General features: G+C 38.9%; 1 protein-coding gene across 1 annotated transcript in view; it reads right to left on the reverse strand.

Annotated features, from left to right (window-relative positions):
• Positions 1-206: 206 nt before the first annotated feature.
• PSMD1 (proteasome 26S subunit, non-ATPase 1) overlaps positions 207-24,200 on the reverse strand; it is a 117,362-nt gene continuing 93,368 nt past the window's right edge. The window contains exons 20-25 of the mRNA XM_039469633.2: positions 19,039-19,208; positions 16,762-16,854; positions 15,264-15,350; positions 14,529-14,675; positions 2,541-2,696; positions 207-432 (exon numbers count right to left, since the gene is read on the reverse strand). Of these exons, the coding sequence (XP_039325567.1) occupies positions 2,550-2,696; positions 14,529-14,675; positions 15,264-15,350; positions 16,762-16,854; positions 19,039-19,208 (644 nt within the window). The 3' untranslated portion in view covers positions 207-432; positions 2,541-2,549. The remainder of the gene's footprint in view (positions 433-2,540; positions 2,697-14,528; positions 14,676-15,263; positions 15,351-16,761; positions 16,855-19,038; positions 19,209-24,200) is intronic.

Here is a 24,200-nt window from a genome sequence, read left to right on the forward strand (position 1 = left end):
TTGGGGGTGATGAGCAATGTTTGAGTTTTTTCCCTTCCATTATTTTCTATGGTCTATAATTTAAGAATATCTTAACTTTTTCATCAATATGAAAGTCATACATATTCATCCTAGCAAATTAAGACTCTGGCTCTTGGGATTTAGGCATTTCATGGTGTGGGGAGGATTAGATACATTTATTAAAAACCCAGGCTGAAAAATGAAGGTCTTGTCCATCTGGAGATCTTATATTTATTTGAAAACCAAGTTCTGTGAAAGAGCACACTAAATAGTCATATATCTTCTCTTCAACCAAAGACTTGGAGACAAGGTTCTTCAGGTCAGCGCAGAGGCAACAATACATGCATTGAATAGCAGTTCTCAGCACGAATTTCCTCATAAGCATTTCCAATATGAGCCTGAACAATCTTCTTCAGATAAGCAAATGAGATCCTGGGAAAGGGAAGAGAGAACAGTAGTAGCTAGGGTCATTCTTAATTTCAAGACATTATTTTTTTCCTCTTTTACTACTAACTGTTGAAATCTAAAACTAGGCCCCAACCATGCCTCTGCAGTCCTACTATACCAGTTTGTGCCAAGACAGACTATGGTTTCCAAACTCCTAATGGACTGAATATTTTACCCTTTTGAAAACTAACAAGATTCCACTTTCTAGCTATAAACCTCTAAGCCATTCTGTGGTTAACTGCCTTGAAAGCTGTAATCAAGCGTTTTCTATAAGGTACTGCCAAAGGCTTGAAGGGAGCTAATGTAAGTCACCTCAATTCTCCTACAGACTGAGTGATTGTGATAGCCTACACTGTCTTGTGCTGGTTGGGTAAAGCCAAAGAAACCATCAAGGCTGAAAGATAATTTTCAAAAGTAAGTTTAGAAAACAGGAAGGTTAGTATAAATCTCCCTATATCTTAGGTCCAAATTAATAGTCTTCCTGAGGTATAAATATATTTTCCTACTAATGGCAGGTTTTGCCTTAATATTTATCTGAGATTTCTGCAAAGCTTTCCTTAATTGCTAGTCAGTATCTAACACGCAGCATGCTAGATTTGCAACCAGAACTTTAAATATAACAAATGACAATGTCCTAATTTTTTTTTTTTTTTTTGAGACGGAGTTTTGCTCTTGTTACCCAGGCTGGAGTGCAATGGCGCGATCTTGGCTCACCACAACCTCCGCCTCCTGGGCTCAGGCAATTCTCCTGCCTCAGCCTCCTGAGTAGCTGGGATTACAGGCACGTGCCACCATGCCCAGCTAATTTTTTGTATTTTTAGTAGAGACGGGGTTTCACCATGTTGACCAGGTTGGTCTCGATCTCTCGACCTTGTGATCCACCCGCCTCGGCCTCCCAAAGTGCTGGGATTACAGGCTTGAGCCACCGCGCCCGGCAATTTTCTTTAACAAGTAAAATGAATTGGCTGTGCGTGGTGGCTTACGCTTGTAATCCCAGCACTTTGGAAGGCTGAGGCGGGTGGATCACCTGAGGTCGGGAGTTCAAGACCAACCTGACCAACATGGAGAAACCTGTCTCTACTAAAATGCAAAATTAGCTGGGCATGGTAGCACATGCTTGTAATCCCAGAGAATCACTTGAACCCGGGAGGCAGAGGTTGCAAATGAGCAGAGATTGCACTATTGCACGCCAGGCTGGGCAACAAGAGTGAAATTCTGTCTAAAGAAAAAAAAAATAGAATGAATTAATAGTTGTCTGAACAAGTGTTTGTGCTTGGGTGGAATTAGGATACATTGATTATGTCTCACAATGTCTTCAAATATGTGATGAACACTCAAAAGAAAATGGGGAAACGAAGAATGCCAATTTCATGAAATTATATTACTCCAATCTTTCCCATCTAAAGACTCCCTTTCAACACTGTTAAGATGCTGATATAGTAAATAATCTTTTTCAAATGGACACAGCCTTGTGGTTAGTCTAACTAACTTCAAAGTCCCTATAAACACCATGTCTTATACACAGTAGAGATTCAATAGGACCATAGAATAAATGAACGTTAAAGCTTCTAGTGCCAAAAATATTGCCAAAGGAGACGGGGAGACAGAAAGATCAGTGAGAAGCCTGTATTTGTGCTACTCACAAGTGTTACCTATGGGCCAGTGTCGGTCCACAGCTATAACTGATCGACAACAAGGAGCTTACATCAGAATGTAAATCAACTCTATCACTAAGCAAACTGTAGTTCAGCTGACATTTTGGGGAAGACTTTCTTGACGAAAGAAGCATTGAGCAGATTGACATTCTGAGGTAAGCTTCCTATCTCCTTATGGACCTATAAAAACAGTCTACAGACCAGCCACTTCGAATAATATTAGTAGAGTGCTAAGAGTATAGAGTCGAAAAGGAAAGAAAAAGGAATTTGTGGTTATATATGTGGAAAAAGATTGAATGAGGAGGAAGTTTTAATACTGTTTAGGCAAATAAGGATTAAAGACAAAAGGAAAGAAAAAAGTGAGATGATGTCCTTGCAAAAAACATTTGTGAAGTACTGACAAAGAAGTTTCCCTTCATAATTTTGTTGCACACACACCTCTGGTCCTTAATCATCAATATACTCAAATGGTTCTGGGGGTTCTGGCTCTTGTTCCTCCTCCTCGATTTTTGGGCCATGTGCTGCCACAGGTTCCACCAGCTCCTCAATGTCTTCACTAGTATCCTTCAGAATGATGATGCCTCCAATAGAGAGCTAAAAACACACAGAGAGACGTGCAGAAGCATAAGCTCCACTCAAATTTCAAGCGTGCTCCACAAACTAGAGTACATATTTGTTAAACAGTACTTTAAAACTACTTAAATGATTTGGAAGTGGAAAACTAGAGAATTCTACTGGGATAAAGACAACTGATCTATAAGAAGTATTTGCGGCCGGGCGTGGTGGCTCAAGCCTGTAATCCCAGCACTTTGGGAGGCCGAGGCAGGTGGATCACGAGGTCGAGAGATTGAGACCATCCTGGTCAACATGGTGAAACCCCGTCTCTACTAAAAATACAAAAAATTAGCTGGGCATGGTGGCGCGTGCCTGTAATCCCAGCTACTCAGGAGGCTGAGGCAGGAGAATTGCCTGAACCCAGGAGGCGGAGGTTGCGGTGAGCCGAGATCGCGCCATTGCACTCCAGCCTGGGTAACAAGAGTGAAACTCCGTCTCAAAAAAAAAAAAAAAAAAAAGAAGAAGAAGAAAGAAGTATTTGCTAACTGAATCCAGTGGCTCTAGATGGTCTAACATGTGATGCTGTTCTACTTAGATGATGCATCCCAGTTTAAGAATAGTTATTTCCCAGCCATGGCCTTGACTACCAGCCTCAATTTCACTGCAGGGAGAATGTTTACTTCCCAATTACAGTATCCTAATTCCTTCCTACTCAAGATGTGGTCCTGGACGGGTAGCATCATTATCACCTGGAGCTTGTCAAAAATGCAGAAAAGCTGGCCCCACCCTGGATCTGCAGAATCTGCATTCTAACAAGATCCTAGTCAATCTGTATGCAAACTAAAGTTTGAGAAACGCTCCAGTCTGATGTTTACTGTATTATTTGTGAGATAATAATCACTCTGAACACAAGAAAGTGTATAAATTAAATGCCAATTATTCTCCAGCAATTTCAGAATGGAGAGAATAACACAAATATCCCAGATACCTGAGGGTTCTTCACTTTAATCTATAAATCCATGTGATACAAGCCAATGAAAAAATATATGGGAAACAAAGGGGAAGTACACTGCTGCAGCAATTCTATTAAGCCCTCTCACAAACATATTACAGAAGGTAAATTCAAACACTAAACTATTCACCCCTCTCTGGTGTGCTAATCTTATTCTATTTGCTTGCCTGTGTCAAAGGAAATGGAAAGCTGCTCTATGTAATTAAATCAGTCAACAGTGGCAGGGCACATCTGGAAAAAGCATATTTCTACCAAAGCACATTACTGGGAAGGAAAAGAAGCATGAGTACATCAGTCAAATGATTCACATATGTATAAGCATCCCTGCAGTTCAACCTAATCCGATTTTTACTCATCAGAATTCTGCCCTGCCATGCTATAAAACTGGTGTGCCTTCATGAACTCCAAACTATTTCCCTTCTGCCAACATACACATATCTATACATTTTTCTACAATCCTTTCCCTTAAAAAGTTTGCTTTCCTTGAAGAGGATACATTTTATAAATGGACCCTGCCTTTACTGCCAATACTCCAAGAATGGAGTATAGGGCCACTGTCCTAATCCTCCATAGCCCGAATGTTTACTTGAACCTAATGGACCAAATGGAGATGAATCTCCTACCAAGCAGAAGAAAATACCCATGTTCACAAGAGGACTTTCTATGTTTTGGAAACATGTGGCTCCAGGTTATGCTATTTCATGCTTAAATGGAATGAGATAATCCAACTTAATCAAAGGAGGCCTCACTGTTACAAAAACAACAAAAAACCCCAAAACCAATAATACAACTCAAATCCTGCAATATAATCAACACATGGAAAGGGATGTTTATAGCTATACATGATCTAGGTTTGTTAATGCTTTATATGTTGGTGAGAAAGTTCATACCCTCTATGCATAAGACACATGATTTTCTGTTCTCTGGGGAGGCTAATTACAACTGTAGATACAGGCAATAAAACACTTCCTCCTGCCAAGTGCTCTACCCTTGCTTCATGGTGGACAGGAAACAGGGTAGGAATGTTACTTGTTTCCAAAACTACAGCTGTCTCTTTCAACCGCAGTGTCTGAGGAAGGGTCCTATGACCTTGCCACTGAGGGTAGGGGACTGAGTCACTGGGCACCCCTTTCTTCACTGCACATAAACAGAGGCAGTGTTTTTTTTCTTAAAATGAGATATATTAACATAAAATTCAGTCTCTTAAAGTACACACTTTATATAAGACTACATTCACAAACTTGTGCAGCTATTATTACTTCTGCTATCTATTTCAAAAATGTCTGTAACGACCTAAAGAAACCGTGCACCCATTAGCAGCCACTCTCCATTCTCCCCTTCCCCTGTTCTTGGTAACCACCAAACTAACTTTCGTCTCTATAGAGTTGCCTTTTCTGAATGTTTCACATAAAGGGACCACATGCAGTCTTTTGTGTCTGGCTTCTTTTACTTAATGTTTTCAAGGTTCATATACACTGTAGCATATATCAGTAAGTCTTTCCTTTTAATGATCAAATAATATTCCATTATTATTTCACATTATTCATTCATCAGTTGATAAGACATTTAAGTTGTTTCTGTTTCACGGCTATTATACGAATCATGCCGATATGTGCGTTAGTGTGTAAAATTTTGTGTAAAGTTTTCATTTCTCTTAGGTATGGAATGGAATTGCTGGGTCATATAAGACTACATTTAACTTTTTGAGCAACTACCAAACTCTTTTTTTCTACTGTGGCTATAAGTTTACTTTCCCACTAGTACTCTATAAGGGTTCCAATTTCTGCATATTCTTGTCAATGATTATTATTATGTATCTTTTTGATTATAGCCATCCTGGTGGGTAGATGTGGTATCTTCTTATGGTTTTGTGTTTCTTCTTAAATTAAAGGGATTAGGTTATGCTATGATGCCCAGGCTGGTGTCCGGTGGCTGCTCACAGGCACAATCATATTGCACTATAGCTTCTAGCTACTGGGCTCAAGCAATCCTCCTGCCTCAGTCTCCTGTATAGCTGGGACAATAAGTGGGCACCACTGCACCTGCTATGGTTTTGATTTGCATTTTCCTAACGAATAATGATGTTGAGCATCTTTTCATGTACTTATTTTGTCCATTTGTACATCTTTTTTTTTTGAGAAATGTCTATTTATTCAAATCATTTGCCTGTTTTAAAATTAGGTTATTCGTCTTTTTATTGTTGAGTTGGAGGAGCTCTTTATGTGTTCTAGATATAACTGTCTTATCAGATAAATGATCTAAAGATATTTTCTCCAGGCCGGGTGCGGTGGCTCACGCCTGTAATCCCAGCACTTTGGGAGGCTGAGGCGGGTGGATCATGAGGTCAAGAGATCGAGACCATCCTGGTCAACATAGTGAAACCCCGTCTCTACTAAAAATACAAAAAATTAGCTGGGCATGATGGCGCATGCCTGTAATCCCAGCTACTCAGGAGGCTGAGGCAGGAGAATCGCCTGAACCCAGGAGGCGGAGGTTGTGGTGAGCCAAGACCGCACCATTGCACTCCAGCCTGGGTAACAAGAGCGAAACTCCGTCTCAAAAAAAAAAAAAAAAAAAAAAAAAAAAAATATATATATATATATATATATTTTTTTTTTTTTCTTTTCTTTTTTCTCCTATTCTGTGGGTTGTCTTTTTACCTTCTTGATAGTGTACTTACAACACAGAATCTTTTCCTTGCTGCTTTTGCTTTAGGTATCATATATTAGAAAACATTGCTTAGTCCAAGGTTATGAAAATTTACACATATGCTTTCTTCTACGAGTAATAGTTTTTGCTCTTATATTTAAGCCTTTGATTCATTTTCAGTTAATTTTGCATACGACATGAGGTAGGGATCCACCTTCATTCTTTTGCAGGTGGAGATACAATAGTCCCAGCACTATTCCTTGAAAAGGCTACTTACTCTTCATTGAATGGTCTTAGTGACACTGTAAAAAATAAATTGACCATAGGTGTATGGGCTTATTTCTGGACTTTCAATATAATTTCATTGATCTATATATTTATCCTTATGTCAATACTACACAGTCTTAATTACTGTACCTTTGTATTAACTTTTAAGTGTGATTCTTCCAATTTTGCTTTTTATTTTACAGTTGTCTGGCTATTCTGGGTCCCTTGCATTTCCATACTAATTTTAGGATCAGCTTGTCCATTTCTCCAAAAAAGGTAGCAGAGATTAGGATATACTGAATCTATAGATTGAACTGGGGAGCACTGCCATCTGAAAATATTAAGTCTTCTAATTCACGAATATGACTTACTGGTCGCTAGTTTTCTTATACTGTGGTGTCTTTGTCTGGTTTTACTATCAGGGCAATACAGGCCTTAAGAGAATGAGTTGGGAGTGTTTCCATCTCTTATTATTATTATTATTATTATTTTTTGGGACGGAGTTTCGCTCTTGTTACCCAGGCTGGAGTGCAATGGCGCGATCTCGGCTCACCGCAACCTCCGCCTCCTGGGTTCAAGCAATTCTCCTGCCTCAGCCTCCTGAGTGGCTGGGATTACGGGCACGTGCCACCATGCCCAGCTAATTTTTTTTTGTATTTTTAGTAGAGACGGGGTTTCACCATGTTGACCAGGATGGTCTCGATCTCTCGACCTCATGATCCACCCACCTCGGCCTCCCAAAGTGCTGGGATTACAGGCTTGAGCCACCGCGCCCGGCTTTCCATCTCTTATTTTTTAGTATAGTTTGTGAAGGATTAGTGCTCATTTTTTCTTTCAATGTTTGGATAGAATATACCAGCAAAGCAATCTGCCCTTGAGTTTTTCTTTGTAGAAGGCTTTCCAATTATTATTATTTTTTGAGACAGAGTCTTGATCTGTCACCCAGGCTGGAGTGCAGTGGCATGATCTCAGCTCACTGCAACCTCCACCTTCCAGGTTCAAGTGATTCTCCTGCCTTAGCCTCCTGAGTTGCTGGGATTACAGGTGCACGCCACCATGCCTGGGTAACTTTTGTATTTTTAGTCAAGATGGGGTTTTACTATGTTGGTCAGGTTGGTCTTGAACTCCTGACCTTGTGATCCGCTTGCCTTGGCCTCCCAAAGTGCTGGGATTACAGGTGTGACCACTGCCCCTGGCAGGATTTCCAATTATTATTATTATTATTATTATTTTTTTTTTTTTGAGATGGAGTTTCGCTCTTGTTACCCAGGCTGGAGTGCAATGGCGCGATCTTGGCTCATCGCAACCTCCGCCTCCTGGGCTCAGGCAATTCTCCTGCCTCAGCCTCCTGAGTAGCTGGGATTACAGGCATGCGCCACCACGCCCAGCTAGTTTTTTGTATTTTTAGTAGAGACGGGGTTTCACCACGTTGACCAGGATGGTCTCGATCTCTCGACCTCGTGATCCACCCGCCTCGGCCTCCCAAAGTGCTGGGATTACAGGCTTGAGCCACCGCGCCTGGCAGGATTTCCAATTATTAATGCAATTTCCTTATGCAGGTCGATTTGGATTTTCTTTCTTCTTGAGTCAGTTTTGGTAGTTTATGTCTTTCTAGGAATTTGTTCATTTCATGTTATCTAATTCATTGGCATAAAATTGCTCATAGTAGTCCCTTATAATTTTTTTTCTTCTGTAACATTGGTAGTAATGTTTGTTCCCTTTTTCTTTCCTGATTTCTTTTTTTGTTGTTGTTGTTGTTTGTTTTGAGACAGGGTCTCATGAGCTCTGTTGCTCATCCTGGAGTTCAGTGGTGAGATCTCGGCTCACTGCAACCTTGGCCTCCTGGGCTCAAGCAATCCTCCCACCTTAGGCTCCCAAGTGGCTGGGACTACAGGCATGTACCACCATGTTTGGCTAATTTTTAAATTTTTTGTAGTGATGAGGACTCACTATATTGCCCAACCTGGTCTTGAACTTCTGGGCTCAAGTGATCCTCCTGCCTTGCCTCCTAAAGTGTTTAGATTACAGGTGTGAGCCGCCATGCTCGGGGCCTCTTTGATTTTATTGAGTCTTCTTTTTCTCTTGATCAATCTAGCTAAAGGTTCATCAATTACGTTAATCTGTGGAAAGAAACGACTTTTGGTTTTGTTAATTTTCTCTATTTTATTTCTATTTCATTACTTTCTGCTCTAATACTTGTCACTTCCTTCCTTCTGCTTGATTTTAGTTTAGTTTGTACTTCTTTTTGCTAGTTTCTTAAAGTAGATGAGTAGGTTATTAATTGAGATCTTATTTTTTAAGACAGGCATTTACAGCTATACATTTTCCCTGTAAGCACTACTTTCACTGAATCCTGTTAAGTATTGGCCATTTTCCTTTTAATTTCTCTCCAAGTATTTTCTAGTTTTCCATGTGTTTTTCTTTGATTTATTGCTTGTTTAGAAGTACATTGTTTGATTTACACGTATCTATGATTTTCTCAAATATCCTTTTGTTATTGATTTCTATTTTCATTCAACTGTGGGCAGAGAACATATTTTGTATTATTTCAACCCTTTTAAATTTATTGACACTTGATTTATGGCCTAAGATGTGGTCTATCCTGGAGAATGCTCTATATGTACTTGAGAAGAATGTGTACTCGGCTGTTGTTGGATAGACTGTTTTATAGATGTATTAGGTCTTCTGGCTTATAATGTTATTTAAATCTTCTGCCTAGTTGTTCCACCTGTTATTCGAAGTGGGGGTCTGGGCATGGTGGCTCATGCCTGTAATCCCAGCACTTTGGGAAGCTGAGTAGATCACCTGAGGTCAGGAGTTCAAAACCAGCCTGGCCAACATGGTGGGACCCCATCTCTACTAAAAATACAAAAATTCGCTGAGCGTGGTGGTGCACACTTGTAATCCTGGTTACTCAGGAGACTGAGGCAGAAGGATCGCTTGAACCCAGGAGGCAGAGGTTGCAGTGAGCCAAGATCATGCCACTGCACTCTAGCCTAGGCAACACAGCGAGACTCTTTAATGCTGACATGTCTATTTCTCATTTCAGTTCTATCAGGTTTTTTTTTTTTGAGACAGAGTCTCACTTTGTCACCCAGGCTGGAGTGCTATGGTACGATCTTGGCTCACTGCAACCTACACCTTCTGGATTCAAGTGATTCTCCTGTCTCAGCCTCTCAAGTAGGTGGGACTACAGGCACATGCCACCATGCCTGGCTAATTTTTGCATTTTTAGTAGAGATGGAGTTTCACCATGTTGGCCAGGCTGGTCTCAAACTCCTGACCTCAGGTGATCCACCTGCCTCGGCCTGCCAAAGCGCTGGGATTACAGGTGTGAGCCACTGGGCCCAGAAAATTCTATCCATTTTTGCTTTATGTATTTTGGGACTCTGCTATTAAGTACATAAGTTTATAATAGTTTTATTCTCCTGACTGATCAACCCTTATGTTTTCTCTTTGTATCTGGCAACATTTCTGTCTACCGTCTATTTTGTCTAATATTTTGTCTAGAGCTAACAGTTCTAGCTCTCTTTTGGTTAGTTTACATGAAATATCTTTTCCCATCCTTTGCTTTCTATTTGTGTTTCTGAATTTAACCATGTCTAATCTAGAGAGCACAAAGTTTGATCATTCAAAAAAATCAATTTGGTTTCAGATGCATATGCTAAAAAAAATCAGTCTGGCTAATCTTTGCCTTTTAAGTGGAGTATTTAACCCATTTACATTTTATGTAATTACTGATGAGGTATGATCTATGCCTGCCATTTTGCTATTTATTTTCTGTTTTACATCTCCCTGCCATCCACTCCTTTTTTAGACATGGGGTTTAGCTATGTTGCTCAGGATGGCTTCATGCAATTCTCCTGCCTCAACTTTCTGAGTAGTCTATGTCTTGCATCTTTTTGGTCTGTTATTATATCATTGCTGGCTTCCTTGGTATTAAATATATATTTTCTGGTGTATTACTTTAATTCCCTTGTTTCTTTTATTTGTTTTTTATTTTTTTGAGTTACTTTCTTAGCATATGCCTTCAGATTACAATTAACATTTTAAGAACTTACTTTGACTAATACCAATTTAATTTCAATCATATACAAGAACTATGCTCCTAGATAGCTGTGTTCCCCCACTCTTTTGTGCTGTTGTGATAATACTAATTATATCCTTATACATTATGTGCACATCATTATCAATTTGTAATTATTATTTTATGCAGATGTCTTTTAAATAAGATACAAAAAAAGGTACATCCATCATGTAATGGTAAGCACTCTGGACTCTGACAAAAAGTTACAAAATCTTATTGTATAAAAAACACATGTATACTATCTTTTATATTTACTTAGATAGTTGCACTCATCAGTACTCTATTTTTTTCATGCAGATTCAAATTACTGTCTAGAGTCCTTTCATTTCAGCCTGAAGAGTATCCTTTAAGAAAAGTCTGCTAACAATGAACTGTTGTTTTTATCTAGGAATATCTTAATTTCTTCTTTATTTTTGAAGAATAGTTTTACTAGATATAGACTTTGTGGTTGAGATTCTTTTACTTTCAGCACTTTAAACATGTCATAAAACTGCTTTCTGGCCTCCATGGCTCCTGACAAAAAAGAAATCACCAGTTGATCTTACTGAGGATATTTTGTACTTGATGGGTTGCTTCTCTCTTGCTACTTTCAAGATTTCTTCTTTATTTTCAACAGATTGATTGTAATATGTCTAGGTGTAGATCTCTTGAGTTTATCCTTCATGAAATTCATTGAGCTTCCTGAATGTGCAGATTAATGTTTTTCATCAAAATTGGGATGTCTGGCTATTAGTTCTTCAAATAATCTTCTGTCCTTTTTGGACTCCAAATTATGCATATGTTAGTATGCTTTATAATGTTCCACAGGTCTCTGAAGCTCTCTGTTCATTCCACTTCATTGCTTTTGGTCATTCTTCAGGTGAATAATCTCAATTAATTTATCTTCAAGTTTGCTCATTCTTTCTTCTGCCTCCTCAAACATGCCATAGAGCATCTAGTGAATTTTTTATTTTAGTTATAATACTTTTCAACTACAGAATTTCTATTTATTCCTCATGATTTATATCTCTTTATGGATATTCATTATTTAATGAATCACCATTCTTACGCTCTCTTTTAGTTCTTTGAACATATTTAAAATAGTTTATTTATTCTGCCTATAACTCCAGTATTTAGGCTTCCTGAAGGACAGTTTCTACTCACTGCCATTACTGGACCATACTTTGTTTCTTTACATGTCTCACAAATTTTTGTTAAAAACTAGACATTTAAAATAGGCTGGGCGTGGTGACTCTCACCTGTAATCCCAGCACATTGGGAGGCCCAGGCAGGTGTATCACTTGAAGACAGGTATCTGAGACCAGCCTGGCTAACATGGTGAAACCCCATCTTTACTAAAAATACAAAAATTAGCCAAGTATGGTGGCACAAGCCTATAATCCCAGCTACTCGGGAGGCTGAGGCATGAGAATTGTTTGAACCTGGGAGGTGGAGGTTGCAGTCAGCTGAGATTGTGCCACATAGTGTGACCCTGTCTGAAAACAAAAAACAAAAGCCACAATGTGCCAGGTGCTGAGACTCATGCCTGTAATCTCAGTACTTTAGGACGCGGATAAGGGTGGATCATCTGCGGTCAAGAGTTCGAGACCAGCCTGGCCAACATGGTGAAACACTGTCTCTACTAAAAATACAAAAAGCTGAGGCATGAGAATTGCTTGAACCCAGGAGGCAGAGGTTGCAGTGAGCTGAGATTGTGCCAATGCACTCTAGCCTGGGTGACAAAGTGAGACTTTCTTAAAAATAAAAAATAAGGCCGGGCACGGTGGCTCAAGCCTGTAATCCCAGCACTTTGGGAGGCCGAGGCGAGTGGATCACGAAGTCGAGAGATCGAGACCATCCTGGTCAACATGGTGAAACCCCGTCTCTACTAAAAATACAAAAATTAGCTGGGCATGGTGGCGCGTGCCTGTAATCCCAGCTACTCAGGAGGCTGAGGCAGGAGAATTGCCTGAGCCCAGGAGGTGGAGGTTGCGGTGAGCCGAGATCGCGCCATTGCACTCCAGCCTGGGTAACAAGAGCGAAACTCTGTCTCAAAAAAAAAAAAAAAAAATGAACTATTTTTATAAAGTTACGTATTTCCCTGATTTGCATGGCCCTAAAGTCAATGCTCAATTAACTTAGTAGTCAGCTAACAACTGGACAGGAATTTCCTTAAACACCTTGGAACACAAAGTCTCCCACTCTTTGAAGGGGTGTGTGTGTGTGTGTGTGTGTGTGAGAGAGAGAGAGAGAGAGAGAGAGAGACATACACACAGACAGTGTGAGAGAGAGAGAGAGTGTGTGTGTGTGTGTGTGTGTGTGTATGTGTGTGTAGGGCTATACTTTCAACAGCCAGCCAGGCAGTTGAAAATTCTTCTGGATTCCTCATTCTTCCTTGCACAGATATAGGTAGTCTTAATTCATAGATGGATCAACTATTATAGCTATCTCGGACTTAATTTGAACAAAGGCTGAGCAATCATTCAGTTTCCTACTGTGGTGTACCAGTGTGCTCTCATGGCCTTATGGTATTGAGCATATGCCCCACTGTCTTAGGTCATAATTGTCAAAAACACTAGTTATTTCACGTGCTAGAGTATGCACTAGTTGTGTCCTAATACATTTGCTGTTTTGGATTCCCATGCTACTGGCAAGAGAAGTTTATAGCCATAGTGAGAATACGTCCTCTGTAAAACGCCACTGAGTTGAACCAGGTTGCAGATCAGGCAGTGACCGCATTAAATGGACTAATGATTCTGTCCATTCATTTAACACTACAGAGCAACTACTAAAGATCAGGCAATGCTACAGATTAGCATTTACCATTGTTTTAGGTGCTTTACATGTAACAACCTATTTAATCTTCAAAACATCAATAGGAGGTAAGTAACATTAGCATATCAATTTTATAGATGAGGAAACTGAAAAACAAAGGTTAAATGACCCGTTTTAGTCACACAGCTAACAGGGGAAATAAAAACCCAGTTATGCCAAATTCCAGCTCTAAACCACTACATTCACTATCTTACATCCCTTGCCTTTGTCTCCTCTAGCTGATAATCTAGTCAGGTAAAACCTTGGCTCACAATTATAGGTAGAAATTGCCTTTGATCCACCATCAGGTTGATAAGAATAAGTTTACTTTTGTATAAGGTTAAGGATCTAGAAATCTAATCTCTTAACATTTTAGACAGATCTAGCATCCGAATGTCTTGGATGGGTTTACAGATGGTTCCCTTGTTTTCTAGATATAAAAACCTGGAAGATAAAGGCAGTATCATGCTCATATTTCTGATAAACATTTGTTTCTAACAGGAAACACTGTCTTGGAATAAGTTAAATTAAGATACTTTTCTAACTAAAATGCAATGCATTTATGACAACAGTGTAATTACTGTAATAATCATATAGAGCAGGCCTAAGTCTTGTTCTCAGTGATTGTGTATTAACTTGTTCAATCAGTGCCACATTTCTGAGTTAGGGATGGTAATCTCTATTTTATACTAAAGAAAATCGAGGCAGAGAGAGATTTGGTACCTGGCCCAAGGCCACTTAGCCTGAGCGGTAGACTCAAGATTCAAATCCTGTATGCTTGGCTGTAGAGTACTACATTCCTAATCACAATGCTGTCTTAGGAACTCTTACGTCGTTTGTCTGTGGTAGAGGAGGGGAGTTTGTAGGGTTACACAGAAAAAGAAAAAAATTCTTCCACATCTATATGAAATGGAAAAGAACATTCTCTCTTTTGCTTAATAATTTCTTAGAACTAGTGATTTTGCTCCAATGCTTTGGAGATTTACCATTCTCTATCAATATTCTATTGTCATTTGGATTAATATTCTACTGGTACAATAGCTAAGAGTCACTGGTAACTTACTGGTTTGAAAGGCTGGTATCTACAGGTCTCTGGCATGGTTAGGACCTTGAGCTGGGCAGGCATAACTCGGGCTGGGTTATCCAGTAACTGGAAGTTTGGCTCAGGTTCTTTTTTCTTCTCTTTTTCTTCCTTTTTCTCTGCCTCATCCTACAAAATAAAATTTTATAAAAGCTCAATAGAAGTTCATTTTTGTATCACAGAACTGAGTAACATCTGAAAAGTTTACTGAGCAGCTATAAGGTACAAAAGGTAGTGGTAGGTAGTAATGGAAGTACAACTAAAGTGCTATCAGACTCCGAAGAGGGAAAAATAACTCTGCTTAGGAATGGGAATGATAACTGACTCAGTTTTAAAGGCTAAGAAGGTTTTTCTATAGCAGAGATCAGAAAAAGAAGGTCTACCTAAAGAACATGATAATCCCTTTCATGGAAAGGGCCTTTCTTTCTCTTACCCTCATGATCTCATCTGTGAAAATCCTATTTTGCCCTTCAAAACCTATTTTAGTTGTCATTTCCTCCAGGAACTTTTTCCTAATTTGTATCCTTCTATTCCTTCCACAAATGGATATGATTTCTAGAGTCTCTTTCAAGTACAATTGTATGATTCTAAATGCTGAGAACAGGATGATTATTTGAAGGAAGCTAAGAGCAAGGTAGAATAATATTCAACTAAGGAATAATCTCGACCATGACAACAGAGATACTTCAATCCATCTGACCACCAAATCATACCTACCACTTCCATTTTCTCCTCCTCCTTTTTTTCCTTTTCTTTTTCCTTCTTTTTAGCCTTGGCAGTTATAGATAACACAGCAGTAGAAACCTAGGGAAAACAAACAGGATAAACTGTTATAATCCCTTACTGACATACAAACATGCAAGCCCTGGAGAACTCAGTCCTATAACACTATTCCATTTCCTAGCAGTAAGTATTACAAAGAAAAAATAATTAGAGAATAAACGGGAAAACTTAGCAGGACATTTATTAAAATAATTTACTACTCTTGTCATCAGGTGAATCTTTAGTTTTTGGAGGCTTGTGTCCAATACAACTCTTTTCTTTTTTTGATCTGTAGCCTACCCTGGATATGAATTTGCTATCATGTACTTCTTATTGAGATTTGGGTGCTAGAGCCTTTTCTGCTTTACTGGGAAAGCAATGGAAAACAACAATTTCCTTTAGCGCTGGTTGTAGAGATATTCTCACTGGACTACATTCTTAAAATGCTAATATACAGTGGGTGAGTGGTTAGCCTATAAGCATCCTCCTTCATGGGTCTCACTGAAAACAAAGGTGAAAAGCTGGGTAATACTTGTATCAGACCCAAAGGAGGGTCTGAAACACAACTGATGAAACAAGATGCTGTCAAAGATATTCCTTAGCTGCCACCCTCAAATTTGGTTAATTATCCTTACTTATACAAAAAATTTACAGCAAATAATCGACAACTGGCCAATATGAAAATTATGTGAGAAAGAGCCATTTTCCTATATATATAAGGTATCAAAAATGTAGAATTTTGCTGAGTAAAACTTTACAGGCAAGTACAACTCTTTAATGTGTTATTCTTTAATACTTGAGTGTCCTCACACACAGTTGGTAGGAGTATAAAGTGATTATGTCCATTTTGAAAGGCAAATTAGTTGATAAATATGAACATAATGTGCATTACTTTTGATCAAGTAACCTCACATCCAGGATTCTAATCTACAGATACACTTACACAGCGCATAAATACATGTGCATAAAGACTTTCAATTCCAAGCTCACTTGTGTAGGGGTGACAAATGAGAAATAACCTTAAATGAGTATCAAAGAAGAAACTGGTAAAACAAACAGTACTACACACAGTAAAGGCACTGTTTTACAGCTCTGGGAAAAAATGAGATCTGTATACACTGAGATTTTAAAAATAAAAAAATATATATATAGTTAAAGTGAAAACAACAAGATGCAGAAAAGTATGTAGAGAATAATTCTATTTGTGGCATAAAAAATATTGACATGTGCAGAGAAAATCGTCAGAGGGATTCAGAAGTTGTAACTCCTGTGACATGAGACTTGGATGACCAAGAGACAAAAAGGACTTTTACTTCATATTCTTGTGTAATGAAGACTTCTTATGCTAACATTTGACACTTTTAAAACATAAAACATATTTAAAGACAAAGTAAAATACTCAGTGTCCCCTATATATAAGTACAAATGCAGCTAAAAGGAACAAAGAACTTACCTTTTCCTTTTCTTTTTCTTTCGGTACTTCCAGAGGGGCAGGATATGCAAATGTGGATGGTTTACAGTTTGATTTATACTGAACTTTCGGCATCTGAAGAAATTCCATTAAAATAACATTGGCTTTAAGTATTCTGTGCTCTCCACAAGCATACAGATACAAAAGGAGACCAACAGTTTTAATGCAGGCTATATGTTCAACTATGTTATTATTCTTCTCTGAAAGGCATGTCTTCTTTTACTGATTCAGTTTTTATATTCTACAGAATTACCTGCAGTTCTCTATACTTTTCCTAACCTCTGTGCCTTTGAATGGGCATCCCTTTATATCATCTTTATAAACAAACCAATCTGCTTCAATGGGTAATGGTGTGAGCATAAGATCAACTGTTCACTCCTTTATAATAAAGCATTCAATGGTCTATCCTGCACACAAACTGCCATGTTCCTTCTTTGTACCATACTAGTAACTTACACTAGCCTGTATACAGTTTCCACACCATATATAATCATGCCTTATAAGAGTCTAACATGAGCCTAAGAGAAAGTCAGTTTTATATTAACTAGTGAGCAGTTTCAAAGTACTTTGGTCTGAATTTTTCTCTTTCCTTTTTTTTTTTTTCCCTTTTGAGACAGAGTGTCACTCTGTTGCCCAGATTGGAGAGCAGTGGTGCAATCTCGGCTCCCTGCAACCTCTGCTTCTTGGGTTCAAGTGATTCTCCTGCCTCAGTATCTCAAGTAGCTGGGACTACAAGTGTGCACAAACCACACCCGGCCTGAATTTTTCTCTATTTAGCCAATTTGCATTGATGGAGAATGATAATAAACACCATAAGGACAAGGAACCTTATCTTCTCCATTCCATTTTCATTACAAAGTGTAAAAACAGCAATCATAAAATTGTTTGGCAGAGAATAAAATAGGTTATACAGGATGTTTAATTACAATCTTAAAAGTTAGGGATTAGGAAACCAAAGGATTTTTGTTCTGACAATAAAGCTGCTCAATATTTACAAATGTGAGCAGTTTTAATACCGAAACACTTAACAAAGGATAACTGGCTATACAGCTATACCGAAAAATCAATACAAAGAAATACTCTATTTTTACCAGTCAGTATTAAGCCTAAAAATTTTCTACTCTGAAAATTTAGTGGAACATTTAAACAGTGATGACCAGATGTAAGAGTTATTTAAAGGTCAAAAAGCCTTTTGACTTTTAAAAAAGAAGAAGAAGAAGAAGAAGATGAATCATCAAGTCACAGGACTAAGACCTAAGCACAAACCCCATTAAAAAAATATGACTACAAATGTGATGACAGGGCATGCAGTGCCTTAAATTTTTGACTTAAGTGAGCAATTTCATTTCATCAGAATCCCTAGCTCCTCCCTGTTGGTCTTGATTTCTGCTTCTACCAAAGAGTCATCCTCCTATTTTGCTTCTTCCCTTTAGTAATAATTCTTTTTTTTTTTTTTTTTTGAGATGGGGTTTCGCTCTTGTTACCCAGGCTGGAGTGCAATGGCGCGATCTCGGCTCACCGCAACCTCCGCCTCCTGGGTTCAGGCAATTCTCCTGCCTCAGCCTCCTGAGTAGCTGGGATTACAGGCACGCGCCACAATGCCCAGCTAATTTTTTGTATTTTTAGTAGAGACAGGGTTTCACCATGTTGACCAGGATGGTCTCAATCTCTTGACCTCGTGATCCACCCGCCTCGGCCTCCCAAAGTGCTGGGATTACAGGCTTGAGCCACCGCGCCCGGCCAGTAATAATTCTTTCTTCCATCAACCACTCTAGTAACAGAGAACTCTGAAAAACTAAATCTGAAAGATTTACTTTAGGTTTGCATTCTTCCTTGCTCAAATTACTGCAATAGCATTGTAATGACTTTCCATTGATACCAGAAAGATTTTTCTAAATGGAAATCTCAAGTTCATTTATCATTTGAAAACTTTCAACAGCTCCCAGCCTTTAGTATTAAATAAAATTAATCAGAGTGGAATATAGTCTCTTCATATCTTTATATTTAGCCCCCTCTCTCACCATTCCTTCTCAACTAATTTACTTGAGGTTACACAGCTAGTAAGGAGATATGATTTTCAAAACTTTCAATGACACACTCCACTCAAAAAAGTGATGATTCATTTTAAAGGGAAAATGTTATTGATGAGATGTTAACTCATTTTTAAAATTTCATGGAAATCCTTGCAAGTGAATGGTAAATACGAATTAAGATATAGTGAACAGGAAATACTACAAAGTTGAGGTCTCACAGACATACCTTTAAGTCCTTGTTAAGGCCAATGACACAGGTAGGGGTATAAGCCAATGACAGGAAGTGTGAAAGAGGAAACCAGAACCAGAACTGGGTAAATACAAGGACGCCAACCACAGAAGGCATATGAGTGTGCCCAGTCCTGGACTGTAAGGAGATTGTGACATTATGACCACCTGTAGAAAAAGAGAGAAACCATGAACAATAGTATTGTCCGATTATTACAGTAGGACAATAATAAAGATATCTTTTTTTTTTTTTTTTTTTGAGATGAAGTTTTGCTCTTGTTGCCCATGCTGGAGTGCAATGGCACCATCTTGGCTCATTGCAACCTCCCCTTCTTGGGTTCAAGCAATTCTCCTGCCTCAACCTCCCAAGTAGCTGGGATTACAGGCACCCGCCACCATGCCCAGCTAATTTCTGTATTTTTAGTAGAGATGGGGGTTTTACCATTTTGGTCAGGCTGGTCTCAAACTCTTGACCTTCAGGTGATCCACCCACCTCAGTCTCCCAGCGCTAGGATTATAGGCATGAGCCACCACACCTGGCCACCCTTTCTTTTATTTTTTCTTCTTTTTTTAAAGGTGACAGAGTAAAACACTATACTCAAGTGCAGCAGCATGATCATGACTCACTGCAGCCTCAACTTCCTGACCTCATGGGATCTTCCTGCTTTGGCCTCCTGAGTAGCTGGGACTACAAGTGTGTGCCACCACACCTGGCTAACTCTTAAATTTTTTGTAGAGATGGGGGTCTCACTATGTTGCCCAGGCTAGTCTCAAATTCCCAGCCTCACATGATCCTCTTGCCTCAGCCTCCCAAAGTGTTGGGATTACAGGCGTGTGAGCCAGCACACCCAGGCAATAGTAAATTTGTAAGTGCTGCAGTAGGGAAGCATCTGGTGATGATTCTAAAAGTACAGTTCATATGTGCAGTCTAATATGCAGTTCTTGGAATTATCCAGGCTCGCCAAATTTGTAAGTGCTGTAATTTTAACTGGATTCAGCACACATCTAGACTTACTTTCTCTATAGGAAGGCATTTTTTAAAAACTATACCTGAAGGGTATCAAAACTACGATGCTAAATTAAATATTAATCTATATTATATATTGGGTTTTCATGTGCTAATAAAAAGCAAAGTTTTAGAATATACTTTTTGCAAACAACAGCAGAGGCAAGCATAGATACTGTTTGCTTAGTTTACTCTTTCTGCTTCAATCATATGTCTGAATGCAGACAAATACATATTTATAATATACTCACACATTTATAAAAATTTATATAAAACTGGCGGGGCGTAGTGGCTCATGCCTGTAATCCAAGCACTCTGGAGGCCAAGGCGGGTGGATCACCTGAGGTTGGGAGTTCAAGACCAGCCTGACCAACATGGTGAAACCCCGTCTTAAAAAAAAAAAAAAAGGCCGGGCGCGGTGGCTCAAGCCTGTAACCAGCACTTTGGGAGGCCGAGGTGGGTGGATCACGAGGTCAAGAGATCGAGACCATTCTGGTCAACATGGTGAAATCCCGTCTCTACTAAAAATACAAAAAATTAGCTGGGCATGGTGGCGTGTGCCCGTAATCCCAGCTACTCAGGAGGCTGAGGCAGGAGAATTGCCTGAACCCAGGAGGTGGAGGTTGCAGTGAGCCGAGATCGCGCCATTGTACTCCAGCCTGGGTAACAAGAGTGAAACTCCATCTCAAAAAAAAAAAAAAAAAAAAAAAAAAAATATATATATATATATATATAAATTAAAAAAAATAAAAAATTTCCATAAAACAGTAAATATGTTCTGACTCTTGGTTTTTTATGTGCTAAGCAGCATAAAAATTGTTAGACTTTTGAGAAATATCCTTTACAAATTATGAAGATTAATATGCAGCTATATAAAAATCTAAGAAAGCACTGAGCATTACCCTGCGAATATTAAACCACTTAAGTTGGTTGGAGGAGCTCTGACATTAACTAGCCTTGTAACCACAGACAAAACACTTTATTTCTAAGAGTCTTTTTTTCCCATTGGCAAAATGAGGGGGTTGAATTTCAGCACTTGAACTAGCACTACCACTTACAAAAGAAAACTTTTTTAACTTCTAACCTTTGACTCAATTGAAGGTTTCCTAAGGAGACACAATATGTAAAAGAATAAAATCAGAGCTGCTTCTGCTTAATCAGGAGTTTGGACTGCTGGGAGAATATATGGCCTGGAACCAGGGGTCCCCAAATCCCGGGGCTACAGACTGGTAACTGTCCATGGCCTGTTAGGAACCAGGCCGCTCCACAGGAGGTGAGCAGCAGGCAAGTGGGCATTACCACCTGAACTCCGCCTCCTGTCACATCAGCAGTGGCATTAGATTCTCATGGGAGTGTGAACCTTACTGTGAACTTTGCATGTGAGGAATCAATGCTGAACGCTCCTTATAAGAATCTAATGCCTGATGATCTGAGGTGGAAAAGTTTCATCCTGAAACCACCCCTCCCGACTTGTGAAAAAAATTGTCTTCCACGAAACCTGTCCCTGGTGTCAAAAAAGTTGAGGACTCACTCAGGAGGCTGAGGCAGGAGAATTGCCTGAACCCAGGAGGCGGAGGTTGCGGTGAGTCGAGATCGCGCCATTGCACTCCAGCCTGGGTAACAAGAGCGAAACTCCGTCTCAAAAAAAAAAAAAAAAAAAAAAGTTGAGGACTGCTGCCCTAGACTATTCCTCTACAGAGTGCAGAGAAAGTTTGAAAGCCAGTGAACTAGAGCTAAGATCCAAGCCATCAGTTGGAGAGCTGGATCTTTACTGAGCCCTTGTAAGGCTGAGATTCTAGGAGGCTATGAGGGATTACAAACTCAAATGCCTTTAGGAATGAGTCAAGTAAACAAATGAGGAATAAGCAGGCTGGGAGCAGTGGGGATTGAAGCAAACTGGAAAGTACATATCCTTATTTAAAGGGAGCTTGTTACCAGGGGTGTAGGTCCAGGGTTACTAGGTCATTTTGTTTTTAAAATTGAAGCAAACTGAAAAGTTACATGTCCTGTTTAAAGGGAACATCTTAATAGACTGTAGGTCCAGGGTCACTAGGTCATTTTGTTTTTAAAAGACTCTGGATTTTGTCCAAAATCTTGCAAATTTTGTTAGGCAGGCAAAACAAAATACATCATTGTCAGACTGGCACATGTGTTAGATGGTAACAATGTTAGTGCTGGATCACAGAACTCTGAAATGCAAATATCTTCATTTACATAACATATCCTATAAAAACAGGGCTTGTCTATGCCTAATCGGGGTCTTAATTTGAATTCCAGTGCTGGATTCCTGTTGCTCACATTTCTTTTCTCTTGATCCAGTATTTCACATTTTGCTTCACATTTTACATGGAGTCAAGAACCAAACACTGACTTGACTTTACTAAACCAAACAGCATTTTAATTTTTCTAAGAATCAGGGTTTTACTGTTAAACCAAATAACCTAGATTTTCTTAATACTTCACTATAGGTATTTAAAATTTTGATCTAAAAAAAGGCCAGATATACTTTAATTTTGTTTTCCCAATACAAATAAATTATACACATTTATTGTCTACTTATACTCTTCCCTGTGCTAACCCCCATTCACTGCATGCTTACTATATACTGAGGATTGAAAACAACATACGAGAAAAGATCGTAAGGAGGCTCCAGTCTCACAAAGGAGACAGATAATTAGGTAATTAAAATAAGACATGAAAATATTATGGTAACTATAAACTGGGTGCTATGGGAACACTAACCTGGGATGGGGGCTGGGAAGGGGAGAAGACAGGAAAAGGATGCCTAGCTAATGTGCTATTTGTCTAACTTGGAAGCTGAATTTCCTTTTAGTTCAATGAAATCTATATTCTTCGGACTTAGAAACTAAATAAGCCTTTTGTTCTAACGTTCTGAGATTTAATAAACAAGGTAGAGTTTATCATATTGATAATTTGCAGTTTAACAAATTTCAATCATCTTCTTTATCTTCAGCTTTTCTCCCCGAAGAGACTGAATCACTGAGTTCTCAAAAACTTTATTCCTTCCCTTGAAGTTGCCCTCTCTAGATTTTTTCTACTATCACTAATTTTCTTTTTTCTTTTTGAGACGGAGTCTCATTCTGTCACCCGGGATGCAGTGCAGTAGCGCAATTTTGGCTCACTGCAACCTCCACCTCTCAGGTTCAAGCAATTCTTGGGCCTCAGCCTCCCGAGTAGCTGGGAATACAGGCATGCGCCACCATGCCTGGCTAAATTTTGTATTTTTAGTAGCGATGGGGTCTCACCATTTTGACCACGCTGGTCTCAAACTCCTGACCTCAAATGATCCACCTGCCTCGGCCTTCCAAAGTGCTGGGATTACAGGTGTGAGCCACCAAGCCCGGCCTACTACTACTAATTTTACTGATAGGAGATCAAGATTACAAATTTTTTGAATACAGTTGCCCCACAGTGTTGTATGAGGATAGAATATTAAAGAGTGAAAAAGGACATGAGATTAATTTTATGCTCACAACTGAACACTACAGTACGGAACTTTTATGCAATAAATGTTTAAAGCAAAAATTGTTATAAATAAAGAGAAATGGAAAGAAGTGCCAAAACTTGATTGGTCCACAAGACACACAGAAAGTAAAAACAAACAAACAAACAAAAACTCCAAATAAAAAAAGAAAAAAAAAGACAAACAGAGACTAAAAGAGGAAAGAAGGAGAACACAGTGAGATGACTTGTAGTAAACATGGCAGAGAAGAGGTGAAACAGAATTATCCTCCCCAATTCTTTTTCTCTTACTATATAATTTCGTTTTTATATTTTTAATTAAATTTTTTTTCTTTTTTTTTGTGTTGCTCCTTGCAGAGAGGGCTTTCCTAAAGGTGTGTGCCCAGAGCAGTCTCCTCCATTCTTAACAAGTAACCCTAATGTAGTAAAAACCAGCAAAAAACTGTCGTAGTGCTGAACAAACAAGTGAAGAGGTGCAGTGTAAAATCATAAACTTTAAAAAGTGGCAGCTAAAAGAAGAAAAAAAGATTACAGAGCAGTAAAATGTTATTCCTAAATCTTGTTTTAAATACCACCAAAGAAGTAATCTGAAAAGGATATATACTGTATGATTAAACTAAAAGTGTGGAGACGGTTTAATTAGGATGAGTAGTAAGTTCAGGAGATCTACA

The sequence above is a fragment of the Saimiri boliviensis genome, chromosome 5 (assembly GCF_048565385.1).
Source record: "Saimiri boliviensis isolate mSaiBol1 chromosome 5, mSaiBol1.pri, whole genome shotgun sequence".
Classification (NCBI taxonomy): domain Eukaryota; kingdom Metazoa; phylum Chordata; class Mammalia; order Primates; family Cebidae; genus Saimiri; species Saimiri boliviensis.